This window comes from Apteryx mantelli, chromosome 1, assembly GCF_036417845.1.
Source record: "Apteryx mantelli isolate bAptMan1 chromosome 1, bAptMan1.hap1, whole genome shotgun sequence".
In the NCBI taxonomy this organism is placed as follows: Eukaryota; Metazoa; Chordata; class Aves; order Apterygiformes; family Apterygidae; genus Apteryx; species Apteryx mantelli.
This window is the reverse complement of record NC_089978.1, coordinates 206,014,038-206,027,976: the sequence shown is the minus strand read 5'-3', so window position 1 is coordinate 206,027,976 and position 13,939 is coordinate 206,014,038. Positions and strand designations below refer to the sequence as shown.

General features: G+C 39.1%; 1 protein-coding gene across 3 annotated transcripts in view; it reads left to right on the top strand.

The window, feature by feature from the left end:
• Positions 1-13,939, top strand: part of ABCD2 (ATP binding cassette subfamily D member 2) — a 57,015-nt gene that overhangs the window by 15,520 nt on the left and 27,556 nt on the right. For all 3 annotated transcript variants that reach the window (XR_010886952.1, XM_067316077.1, XM_013946525.2), the window contains exons 5-6: positions 2,501-2,595; positions 4,238-4,383. Coding sequence is in view for 2 of the 3 variants with exons in the window: in XM_067316077.1 (XP_067172178.1) it covers positions 2,501-2,595; positions 4,238-4,383 (241 nt within the window). In the remaining variant the exon portion in view is untranslated. The remainder of the gene's footprint in view (positions 1-2,500; positions 2,596-4,237; positions 4,384-13,939) is intronic.

Below are 13,939 nucleotides of genomic sequence, written 5' to 3'. Positions count from 1 at the left end.
CTGGGAGTGCTGGTGGACACCAAGTTAAGCATGAGGCAGCAATGTGCCCTTGTGGCCAAGAAGGCCAATGGTATCCTGGGCTGCATCAGGAAGAGTGTTGCCAGCAGGTCGAGGGAGGTGATTCTCCCCCTCTACTCAGCCCTGGTGAGGCCACATCTGGAGTACTGCATCCAGTGCTGGGCTCCCCAGTACAAGAGGGATGTGGCACTACTGGAGCAAGTCCAGCGAAGGGCTACAAAGATGGTTAGGGGACTGGAGCATCTCTCTTATGAGGAAAGGCTGAGAGAGCTGGGCCTGTTTAGCCTGGAGAAGAGAAGGCTGAGAGGGGATCTTATCAACGTGTACAAGTATCTGAAGGGAGGGTGTCAAGAGGATGGGACCAGACTCTGCTCAGTGGTGCCGAGCGACAGGACGCGAGGCAATGGGCACAAACTGAAACACAGACAGTTCCGTCTGAACATGAGGAAAAACTTCTTCACTGTGAGGGTGACAGAGCACTGGAACAGGTTGCCCAGAGAGGTTGTGGAGTCTCCTTCTCTGGAGATATTCAAAACGCGCCTGGATGCAATCCTGTGCAACGTGCTCTAGGTGACCCTGCTTGAGCAGGGGGGTTGGACTAGATGATCTCCAGAGGTCCCTTCCAACCTCAGCGATTCTGTGATTCTGTGATTCTGTGAAAGGGTTTATTTTACCACATAGTACTTATTTCCTTTTAAACCATCCAATATAAATTTATGTCGCTAAGGAAATCTGTGTTGCACCCTGCATTTACTGTTGTCAGTAAGTATATTGAGAAAACATGAAAAGTATCACAACTTTTTAAACAGATAATGATACTGCAATATGTATTTTGAGTATCTAATAATTCAGAATTTTTAAGTTGAAATATAACTTTATACATCTTGCAGAAATACTGTCCAACTGTGTTTCTGATTACATATAAAAATGCTTTAAAAGCATGCTAAGTTTGCAATCAAGCACTCCAAAGTTAGGAAATGAGAGTTAGGTTTACTTAATGCTTACATATTTTACTACTTTTTGATCATAGATTTATTTTAGCTAGAACTTTCTCCGCTGCATCTAAGTGCTTCAAAAACATGAATGAATCTACTTGAGATAGTGAAGGATAATTTTCTGTGGAAGAGGAATGGAGACTCGTCAGATGAAGGCCAAATCCGTCACAAGTTTTCACTCTTTTGGAGTGACCAGCTTGACCCTTTTGTGCAAAACTGCCTTGGCCAAATCTGTTTGAATTTTCATAAAGCTGTTGAAGACACATCCCTGATAATAGGTAGATCTGCTAGTCACATATCAAGTCCTTGTGTAGCAGTGTGAAGGCAGTAGAGCTTGTTAGTGTTATGAGAAAGCTGCATTAAAAAATTTTAAATAGCAGAACAGTTTATTTTTCCATAATGTCATGTTGGACATCTCAGGACTGTTTTAAATAAACCTTTTTTAGGGGAAATAGAAAAGACAACTTGGGCTGATACATGGCACAGAACTCTTTGCCCAGATTGTTATAGCTTTGGCAAAGTTGGAAGCAGTTGAACAAAGAGCCTCTGAGTGGAAAATGTAGGATTTCAGCCTTAACTGAAGGAAATGCTCTCAGATCCCCTTGTAACAAATACACCCTTTTTTAGTTCTATTTTTCTTTTTTTCTGGATAGTTAAAGTTTTAAAATATGCAGCCTTCTGTTACAAAGAGAAGTATCTCTTCTTTACATCTTGCCTGTAAAGACTATTTCTTATATTTGTCTGGGAACCCAGCTGACTGGGTTCTGTTAGACAAGTCTGTTAACATGCAACTGAGAAGTTGAAATTGGTTTCATTTTTTCATTATTCCCAGAAGAATTTATTTACTAGGTCTCGTGAATTTGTTGCAGAGTATCCAAATGTTTGATCAGTGTGTTTGTATATTTAAGCTTGCACAAAATCCAAATAATAAGTATAGATATTAGAGTGAAACATGTATGTGTTTTCACAAATACTTACAAGAGATCTCTACGATTTCTGTGGCTTCAGAAAGAAATGAAAGTAAGCTATTGAACATTTCCTTCTTTGCTCTCGTTGCTGGAGGAACCTGAACTGGGCTTACAGGGTCAGAGTTAGTAGTAAAAGGAGCTTTCATTTTCTAATGAAATCTTCAAGAGAAGGGAATTCGTCTGCCTGTGTCTAAGGCTGTCCTTGAACATTTTTGCTGATGGCTATTGACCACGTATTTAAAGCAAAATACAGTGAATAGATGTAGGATGTGAATAAACGTGTTTGTAGTGCTTTATTTATGATGTATTATATGGTGCGTTATATTTATGGTGATAAACAGTTTCTTTCTGACTAGGTAAGATCTGTCATCTGGATTTTCCACTAGGGGTACCTGGAGCACATGAAAGAGTTGCTCAAAACTCACAAATTTATACTTCTCAGCTGGGCACAGAGACTATCAGATATGATTGCTTAGTGGAAAGTTTCACTAACTTTAAATGTTTTCCTTTTATTTCTAGGAAGAGTTATTGATGTTGATCATGGAATTGTATGTGAAAATGTTCCTATTATTACTCCGAATGGCGATGTGGTGGTTTCCAGACTGAACTTCAAAGTAAGATGATATGCAAGAATCTTCTGATTGTTGCCATCACATTAACATAAACAGGACAGAATTCATGTACCTTATGTTAAGTACTTGGAGGAGCATATCGATAAAAGGGGAAGTCCAGAAAGGTAGGCATAGTAGCTCAATAGAGGCAGATATGTGTAGTTTATCCTGCTCAGAGAAAGAGAAGAGAGGGTTTCTGGTGCTGTTGCCAGATGAAGAACCACACCTGCGATTTTCAAAGGTGTATATGGGAGTCTGCATCTATCTGTTTTAATTTCAGTGGAACTGGGATGCTTTATTCCCATAGGCTCCTTTAAAAATCTGAGTTCACAGCAGTAGTGAAAAAATTGAGTCTGTAGTTTTACTCAATCACCACAAACAGCAGTAGTAACTAATAGTTAACAGCATAGTTGACAAGCCCAACTGTGGAGTCTTTACTCGGTGAAAGCTTGGACTGTTTTTAAAAAGCTCTTACAAATACCACTTGTTACCTGCTTGCAATTTTAATGAATGACCTTTACTGAATTACTCCCATATATGTCCTGATCTTGTGTTCTGCTGCAGATGTTATTTCTAGAAATAGATGAAATTATCAGAACACTAACATGAATAATTACAGCAGGTCCTTTAATTTAGCTAAAACAGACTGTTCCTCATATCACCTCTATGTGTGCATAAGAATTAGCAACCAGAAGGACAGGGTCTTAGCTATGACAACACTTGCTATGGCTTCAGTGTAGGAATGCCAATTTGTAAAATTACAGCTTTACAGTCAAGCAGACAATGTGATTGTAATATTGTGATTATGAATAAATATACACTCTTATATATACACAGATTAATATTCAAATGAATAAAAGCATCATCACACCCAAATTAACACTGCTAATTAAACAGGAAGAGACACTGTGAAGTAAGTTTTTTAGACCATTTGGTCTTGCTTACATAACTTATATTAATGTTACTGATGGCTCTTGCACTGCTCTGTACACTGTTCCCCCCTTTGGGCATGAACCACATTAGAACATTTGATACTGACTATGGTGTATTGATATTATGATATAATCGGTGTAGTTTATAGGTATATTCAAACATTATAAAAATTAATAACTGATTGACCTTAACATATTATGATGCCCTCATATTGAAACTAGTGCAAGCAAGACTCTGAAGGAAATACCTGTTAATGCATTAAAAGGATTTTTGGAAAGCACTGAAATTATTTTAGATTGTGACATGTGATCTATGGATGTATTCAGTCTCTCTGAAAGTAGGGCTCAATGTTTTTGCAACATGTTAGAAATAAACTAAGCTCAGGTTTTAATTTCAAGGCACAAAGCACCTAAATAGTTTAAAAAAAAAAAAAAAAGTTTCCAGTCTAATGATTTGTGAAAATAATATGATGTCACTCTGGAAATAGTGAATATAATTTTTTGTGGTTCAATTATTTTCATCATTTCAGCCCACATATCTGAAACCACTGTTTCTGGAACAGCTGCTTAAAAGATGTGCAAGTTATTAATGGAGTGGGTTGATAATTTGATGTAAGTTCTTGCATAACTCACTTTAGGGATCTTAGACTGCCTTGTGTCATGTATACTGCATAGTAACATCTTTCATTCTATTGTTTTCATTATTATTGTAGGTCCAGGAGGGGATGCATCTTTTAATCACTGGGCCCAATGGCTGTGGAAAGAGTTCTCTTTTCAGAATTTTAAGTGGTCTGTGGCCTGTATATGAAGGAGTTCTCTACAAACCCCCTCCACAGCACATGTTTTATATACCGCAAAGGTATGTGTTTGCTGGAGTTGAAAATTTGTTGCTGGTAACATGAATTTTGTCCCTGCTTCTCTTGTTTTCAATATCAATTTTCAAAATCAATAATATCTAGAGCCAATTTAGAAGGTGGTAAGTGCCACCTCTTGTGTGGACATTGCTTAAAAAAAAAAAAAAGCTTCCTTCTGGTGGTGATGCAAATCTTCAGTCACTGAAAAAGGGGAGCTCACATACCGCTGTGAGCCTACACTCTGCTGAGTGCTGGGTGATTGTGATCATGGGGACAGATGAGAAGCTGGAACAGATTTGAAAGAGACCTAATAGATCTTAATTCTGATTTCACTTTAAAGCTAAAGATCAAGACAAGTGAGAATGTTTTGGTTCCCAAATTGTGAATTGTTCAAAATAGTTTTTAAAACGTCAGCTTTTACAGTACAAAATCTGAGTCCAATCCATTACTAACTGTAAATTGCCCTTTTTTATAATATGCTCATTTCACTAAGGAAAACATTGCGTTTTAATGCTTCCTTTGTATTCTGACTTGCTGTTGGACCTCAAAACATGATTTAATGCAGTTGATTTTAGAATATCTCCTCAGAGACATCTAACAACGTTCTTTTGCAAAAGCAAAATCAAACACTGAGAATCTTTTATTACTTTCTGTAGTTCATTTCTTCCCATGGGCAAAAGGAATATTTGTGGTACAGTTTGTAGTCTTGCTTAAAAAATATGAGCTATAAAGCTGAATGGAAAATATTAACTGATAAATAGATTATTCTTGCTGCAGATGAAGGTAGCATAGAAAATTTATATATAATTTTTTCAGATTTTTGTATAATTTACTGCTAGCCAATCTCATAAAAGCTCCACATGGAGGAAATTTTGAAATTGGAATATATCAGTTAGAATGTGCTAGACTTTCCTGGAACATGTTGCATTATTTGAATGCTACTGCCTAGAAAAGAAATTTGAACTGTGAGTTAGACAACAGAAGTAAATTACATGTATATATTTACCTACACACAGTCTTCCTAACAGAAGAACAAGATGGTCATTGGCTCTGAAAGAGAATTAAAACTGACGGAATGGTACTTTCTGCTGATGCACAGTTTATCTTGGGGCTAATTGCTTCAAGTGATCTTTGAGGTCTAATGATAATGAGGTTAGTGAGGTGCAGCTTACTTGGTATATAATTCAGGGTATAATTTGTGTGTTGAACTGGTGAGGATAAACTCTCCTTATGGGCAGTTTACAGTAGAATTGTTCATTTTGGGATCATTTTAGAGTTTCTTATATCTTCTCTATAGCATGTAGAAACAGAGTACTGAACTACATGGCTCACTGCTTTGGAAAAGAATGCTTAATTTTACTCAGTGTGAGATTTTAAGAAGTTAATTCAAGAATCGGTGGTTTTATTACTAATAGCTAAGGATGATCATCCTCCAATGTGAGGGAACAGGAGAGAACTGCCAAGACCCAAACAAGTTTCAGTAAGAAAATAAATAATTTTGTTAAACAACAGCAACATCCATAACTCTGACCATATTACCTGTTTCGTAACAGGGACTCTTCCTGTCCAGCCATCTTCCTTACCTTGAGCAGACTAGGAACAATACAGAAAACCGCATTAGGATATATTTTAGGTATGGGAAGAAAAGATATGAAGAAAAGCAGCCTCTGCTGTTTTTCTCTGCACCTGAACCTAATTTAATTCTCCAGTAAAACTTAAAACTTAAATTTCCCTGTGCTAGAAGAAGCTAAAGAATGAGACAAGATAGCCCTTTGGGAGGAATCATTTCTTTCTAAAAAGTCTTTTCTAGTCTATTTTAACTTTTTGCTCTCCATACCACCAAGATTTTGTCTCTCCTGTCTGAAACAGTAAACAGGTGTCCCAGTTGCAGGTGTGGTTTTGTGATGTGCATGGAAGTTCACCAGGAAGTAAATGGAGATCATCAGTGCATTTCATCTAGGTCATCAAATAGATTGTATCAGTGTTCAGCTACCACTTGCATAGCTTGGTTGTGAAACGGACACATGGAGGTGAAAGGTGAAATATGTATGTGAGTTTTCTTCTTCAGTACCCTTATTTTATGGCTTTGCTTTTAACACCTCTTGCTGATTTCAAAGCAACAAATTTCTTTGCCAGTGTCTTCATGAAATACAGACACTTATGAGCACTTTTGCAAGAACAGACTATTCTGGACATATAAGAGGTTGTTATGTGTTTTGCAGTTGAATTCCTAGCTTTTCTCCCCTGTTTGTACCTGCATAAAAGTCTTCAATTCATCAAACTATGCACTTCATATAAAATGGTTATTTTTCACATCGATTTTCCTATCCACAAATCTCAAATACTGTATCTTTGCAGCACCTGTATGAGATCATGGAAAGAGCTATTGTCCTAATTTTATTCCTGGCTCATCAGTGCAAACAGAAGTTAAATCCCATGTATTCTGAAGTCTCTGTTAAAGTTGAGTGATCAGTTTGAGATACACAGGGCTTTTGTTTTTGAGAATATTTAACGTTTTCATGGAACATTTTATGTTCAGACCTGGTCAACTCCAGCCATATTTGTGAATGCTCTGGAAGCATTTCAGGAAGTCTGCTCCTGTCTGTGTCATGTTTCACACACAAAAAAAGATTATGGCCAGTGATCAGTTGTGAACATTTTGGTTTAAGTGACTAAATCAGTTTCTACTCTGTAGTTAAATCAAAGGTAAAGACTAGGTGACAAGGGCAGTGTGCACTGATGTGACTTTTATGTGGCAAGAGCCTGGACACCAGACCTGAGTAGCTCTAGGGTTTCACTGCTTCAGGAAGTTGGAGCAAAGTGCTTTATTTAGTGTTTCTCAAAATAGTATTTCAGAATACTCATTGGGCAGGACATTCCTAAAATCAGTTTTATTCTCAGGCAGAACAAAAGCATTTCTGAAATTTTTTGTTGCAGAAAACCTTGAGTTTTAGCCTCTTTTGTCCTCCATACAATCACAACTCCTTCTCAGACCAATGTCTAAGACTGACTTGCCTACAACCCTTCTCATTTATGTCCCCTTTAATCTGTGCAAATAAACTGACTTACCTTCTATTCAGGCAGATTTGCCAAGGTGCTAGCTGAGGGGATTGAATCACATCTGCAAGATTTTGGTTTTCATAAAAAAGGTTCTTTTTTAGCTGTTTCCCCTAACTCTGCAATGCTGGGGCAGTTCACTGCAGCATGCCTCTTGTCTTCTTTGGTACATTTCAAAACTTTCAGTAAGAAACTGAGATTCAGCCGGCATCTTCAGAGTCCTCTGCGACTGAAGCAGTGTAGAGATGGGCCCAGATCAGGCAGCGGACCCTGAAGGTGTCACTCATATGTGGTACATCTGGGATAGCATCGCCTGGGAGAAAGGGTGCAGCTTGGAAGTCAAGCTGCTGCCATGTTGTCCCAGGGGTCAGAGCACATGTGAGTCACGTTGCTGTGGCGTGGCTCTGTGCCTCTGCACGAACTCTGTGTCCCTAGACGATTTTGTCAGCAGTACAAAGGCATTCTCTTCTCAGGCAGCAGAGCAGTGTCCGGGCAAAGGAGGCAACAGTGAGGGATAGGAGGGCTCTGCTGACAAGAGTGCTATGCCTTTTTTTATTGTGGCTGAAAATTTTGAAGTCTACTTTTGAGAAAAGTTTGGCTGTCCAAGAATCTGTTCTGTAAGCTCAGAAGTGTGGCCTGTCAAGCTTGTGAGTGTCTTGTATTAGAAAAAGGGACTGTGAGACTTAATCTTGTAGGGATTTGTGGGTGAATATAACTGCAGCAAAGGGGTTGGTATAGGACAGCAATCAGATTTGTTTGTTAGGATCTCTTTGAGGAGTCTGAGTTGCTTTTTTGCCCTATGTACTTGCTGTCTGAAGATTCTGGTCTGTAAAGTGTCCAAGTGAAGAAGGGCAGGGTCTGCTCCAGCCCTGCTTCCAGACATGGAGTTTGGTGAGACATGGGAATCATGACCCTAGATTGTGGTCAAGGTCAGTGAGAAGGAAGAAGTAGCATCCTTCAAAGGGATGTAGAGGTCCATGAAACAGCTTCTGGAGGCCCCTGCACAGAGCAGAGACATTAAGCTTGAAAGACATTCAGTTTTAACCTCAAGTTTATGTATTTCTGGGACCATATTTGCAAGAGATCTGCTGGATTTTTAGGGCTCTTGGGTGAATTGCTTATGTGGTCCTGGCATTTTTTGCTGCCTTTATTCTGCTTCTAAGTGCTTTAATAGCTCATTTATTTACAGCCTAAATCAATTGAATATTCATTTGGGGTTTTTTTGTCTCCCTCTTCCTGACTATAAAGTTCATTCAGAATTTCTGTAGTAGTTTGTAAATTGTTCTGAAGTACTGAAATGAAAGCAAACTGCTGCTTGTGTTGGAAGATCCCCCTGGAGTAACCATTTTGCTTATTAATCTGTTACAAATTGCTTCTTGGTTAGGATTACCTTCTGTTTTTTTATTTAGAAATAATTCTAAAACTGCAGACTGCAAAAAGATAATTCCCTGCCTACCTTTCGCCATGTATATATTTCAGCATAACTTTAGGGCAAATTTAGGCACCAAACTGAGAAGATTTAGAGGGGTCTGTAAGTCCCCAGACTGGTAGGACAGTATCACGTGGATTCCGCCTAGGTCACTGTCTCATATCGTGGGGGAAGTGACAACTGCGGCAGAGCAGAGGGCTCTCAGATTGGTGAACGTCTCTCAGGGCGGTGAATTAGGATCACCACATTGTGTTTAAGCTTATTCATTATGTTTCTGTTCTAAGGACACAAGGGGACAGCTCTCAATAGGTGGACAGTTACCCCAAGTCTGGTAAGGGCTTACTCCTGCATGCCTAGCGCTGAATGTAATTCAGTGTCAGTCCTCTTTGCCTAGGGCCATGTGTAAGAACCTCGTCTGCACCTGGTCAGTGGTGATCACAGCGGTTACTAAATAACAAAAAACTCATACTTACTTGTAATTAGCCCTGCTTAGCAGTATGTAGTCTTTAAAACAGGACCTTAAGAATCCCTATCTTTTTGTCTTTTTAGATTGCTTAGCATCGTTATACTGCTTTTATAGTTTTTTACCTCTCTGAAGTAATTGTGAGATTTCCATCTCCCCTATATATAGGGCCAAGCCCTGCAGAATTTATCCTTAGTCAGTCTAAACTCTGATGGATGCAGATGGGACAAACTGCCCTTCATGGGAACAGAGAGAGAAGCCCAAGGATTCCCATGATTTCTGTGAGTGTGGCTCTGCCGCTATCCCTGAGTGGCCTGTAAAGAGGAGGGTGGGCAGAAGGGAGGAAGGCTTTCTGGCTTCTCTCTAAGCAGCTTGGCATCATATTGGTCCTAATGGCAGCTTCTTTTCAAGGATGGATCAGTGCTAGGGACTAGTTGCATGAGAATGATTTGTCACAGTTTAACAAGTTGCCACTATTGGAGCCTCAGTAATTTGCAGAGTGCATGTTCTTTTTCCTTCTTCTTCCCTTCCTTTGCAAAGTAGAATGTATTTGTGTTAACCACCTCTACATTCCTCTTTTAATTTACCAGTCAGGAGGGTTGCATGAATGAAAAGATGAAAAGATGTGTGTGCTGTAGGAGATAAGGAATCATGATTCAAGTCAAAATTCAGAAGCATTGTTTTAAATAATAAAAACATTAACAAAAATTACATAGTGGGTAGTGTGAGTACCAATGCTAGATATACATGCAAGATGAACACAAGATGTATTCTTAGTAGCACTTAAAGAATTAAAGGAACAGTCAGTCCTTTCATAGTGTATCAGCAGTGTGTCTGAAGGTGGCCTGATTTCTCCAGACTGTGCCCTGTCCCTACTCTCTTTTGTCTTTAAACATGGGAGGTCGCTCTGTCTCCATGGAGTTAGTGAGCTCTAGCATACAATTCCTCCTGACATTTACTGTCATTCTTTTTTGCTCTCCAAACTAAAAGCCTCAGCCTTTTCAGCTGTAAGGAAACAGAGGCTCACGTTGGCTTTCATTTACTTAGTTCTCCCTTGTTTGATATAGATGCCAGCAGAAGCTCACACCGACATACTTGCAGGTTACCTTGACGACAGTACAGGAATATTCTTTAATGCCTCTGCTCCGTAAAGCATCAGTTCAGTGTATTCACCATCAGGTTATTGATATAAATTATTCATCATATTCTGCTCTCTATGTCTTACTTGCATTGAGGAATGTTTCGTGCAGTCCCTGTTAGTTATGTAAACTTCTGTCATGACTCTCCTGTCATCCTAGCGGAACACATCTCTAAAACATCCATCAGCAATTCCTCTCTTTTTTGAGGATTGAATCACAGGCTACATAGGAGCACAGAGTAGTTCTTAACTAACTGTAGGTCTTTTTCTTGTCAGTTGTTAATGGCTTTTCTCTCCAGCTTTTTTCTGAATGTAAATTGGGCATCTTTGCAAGAGTGATGTGTTTCTTTGGTAGTTTGCATAGTTTCTCTTTAAACTACATGGTGTTCAGGTAAAAGACCCACTTTCTTAGCAGTCACTATGGCAGTCCAATTCTTTATTCTCTCTGTCTTGCTGTTGCTCATTCAAGTAGCGTTCTAACATTTCTTTCTTTCATTGTCAGGCTTGTCAGACACTAAAATGGAGGTAACCAGAGATGCACTGGTGTCAAATATTGTCTGTTCTTCATCATTTAAGATTTAGATGACTGTGTCTTACTGTTGTCTTATTAATGCTAGGAGAGCCTGAAACAAAAGTTTAAATGTTTCTCTGGCCCTCTTAAGCTCTATGTTTTTGCATACATCTGTTCTATTTCTGATGTTTTATCTTGGGTTTTTTTGCAGTCTTTTCCTGTCTGGTCTTTTTCCTTCTGCATTCTAAAAATATCCTTGGCTACTAAACAAAATTGCACCAGCTACTTAGATGTATTTTCTCTCCTCAGCACTACTGAGTAATCCAAATGTCTGATGTGATTTGCTGCAAGTAGTCCAAGCATATTCATCATGCTAAGCGAGCGTGTGCTTAGTGAGGCGAGGAATATTTCAGTTCCAAGTCATATAAGTAATAAAGTAATAAAATAAGTGATATTTATTATCTTATTATTATAAGCACATAAAGCCTGAAGATTATAGTGTGATTCCAAATTATCTTAAGCATGGAGGTAGTTAGCAAGGCTGCTATAATTATAAGCTGGTTGTTTTCCAGACAATTCTTGGTTACCTAAACAATTTCATCTTGTAAAATGGCTGTGTTCACTTTCAGATACCCTGTGTTATTTATATGAAAGTATGTGCATATATGGTATGTGTATATAGTTCTTCTGTATTAGACTTTCTCATTAGTGTGTGGTCTGTTGACCACAGAAGTAAAGTAGCCCAAGTGAAGTGCTGTGCTAATATGCCTTTGCGACTTCTGTTGCCTCAGCTCACTTAGAGCTGAGATACCTCTATGCTGTGTTTAAAAGTACACATCATGATTTTTCTTGTCAGCTCATAGTGCTGTGTCTTTGGCTGTGATCTTTTTAGTGGGGGTCAGTGTGGGTAAAACTGTAGTCTGACTGCACATGCCAACACCACACTTGCAATGTTTGTTGCCCATCAGCATTTTGCTGATAGTACACATAGTGTATTTTGCTGATAGTGGGATTGACTTGTTCCTTTAGTACTTCACCATTAGTTCAAGTGATGCCTTACAGGTATCTACTCATTTGCACATTGTGTCTATCTGTGATACTGTCATCAAGTTCATGGCACTCCTTTTATATATATTTATTTTCAAAGTTCACCATTTATCTGACAGATGAACAAAAGGCCTGCGGTAGATAGCCTTAACATGAAATCTAACAACGTACTTAGTCACAAATATTCACATACTCACACTATTTTGAGATGGCTTTGCTGTAAGGAATTGGCTGCTACTTTGTTTTTTGTTTTTTTTTCTTCTTGTTTAATATGAATGAAATGAAGTCAGGTTAACTGGGTTTTCTGCTGTTTATTAAAAAAGGTGGCACTGCATCTGTGAGGACTGTTAAGCTATCCCCTCAGCCAGGGCATAGCCTTTCTCATTTCATTTTACAGGACTCATGTAGAAATGCTTGCATTTCTCCATGCCAATTAAAGGGAGTTCCATCTTATTTTACCTAGAGCAGACAAGTTCTTGTCTTGCTGCCATAGAGGTTAGCTGGGGCTTTGCCTGCCAGGATCACTGGGAGACCTCCCTGCTTCCACTGAAGACTCGCTCACAGCCATAAAGTTTGCATGATTTTAATTTGTTGTATGTGGTGACTGAACACAGGATTGTCAGTAATGACAGTACCGCTTTGGAGTACATTGTGAATGAGGTTCACCCAGGCTAATAGCCAGAGGTGGAAAATGGCTTTATGGATTAACTGTTACTCCCTCTCAAGCCATCCAAGGTGCCTTCCTTACTGCCCAGACAGAGTCTGCTAATTAAAGCACAGCTTGCAAGTCTTTCCTGTTATCTAGGCAGAGAGTTGCAGAAGTCCCAGACTGGAGGCCTTAGTCAGCATGCTGCATAGGGGTTTAGATTTAAAATGTATTTGTCTTAAAGGTTGCAGCTAAACTGATGTTTGTAGAAGACTTCAGCATGCTCTGGGGTTTTGGTCCCTCAGTCCATTCAGACAGAGAGCCTGACTGGAGAAAGCTGTGGCTCTGGGAGGTCCAAGAAAACTAGAATGTAGTTGAGGAATTGAGAGGTGTTGATACATGCTCAACTTTGATCTCCGTATGGAGACAGAAGACAGCCAGTGTGAATGTCTGAACTTGGGAACTTGAGGACACTCTCAGGTCTATCTCTCAGTCAGGGCTTAGTCTCTATTTTCTCGCTAATTGGAAATTTTGAATTTGGAAAAAAAAAAAAAAAAAAGGAGCTCAAGCAGATGAGGAAAAGTATGTTGTTATTTTGTGTTTTATTTGAGGCTCATGCAAGCAATGGATTTAGTAGCATAGATGGTAGCTATGCTGAATGTGTTCTGTTCAGTCCTCACCTGGATTGTCCCTGCTTCAGATCCTTAAAAGCTATCATGAGCTGAAACAGCTTACCAGGTTGCACCATATGATGAGAACAAATGTTCTGAAGGACGCCAGCTGGGATAACTATACTTTAGATTGTATCTGCCAAGAAGACAGAGGCTTGGGAATTGGTTACTGGACTTGCTATTTTATTTTGCAAGTATCAGTGATGCTTGCAGCTGGGGCTTTTATTTACTGAGCCATCAGAATTCTGATTCAGCTCTTTCTTGGGTCAGTACTAAATAATGATGTTACTCTTGGCTGGTGTATCATACCAGTCTTAGTGGACAGTTGTCTGTGTCACAAAGCCAGCACCATACTTGGTACAAATGAAGAACCTTTGTTGACAAATTTGAATCAGCAGGGAAGTCCAGGCTTGATTTGGTACAGAGATATAATTATCATCTCATATCTATTGGTGGATCTCTCCAGCTGAAGCAGGTTCTATTATTACTGCCTTTTGTATAGACAAATGGAGAGACTTCTTTCTCCAGACTCATGGAGATATCTCATTAAAAACACAATATGATCGCTTAACTCTGAGTGCAAGCTAACTTCCTTTTAT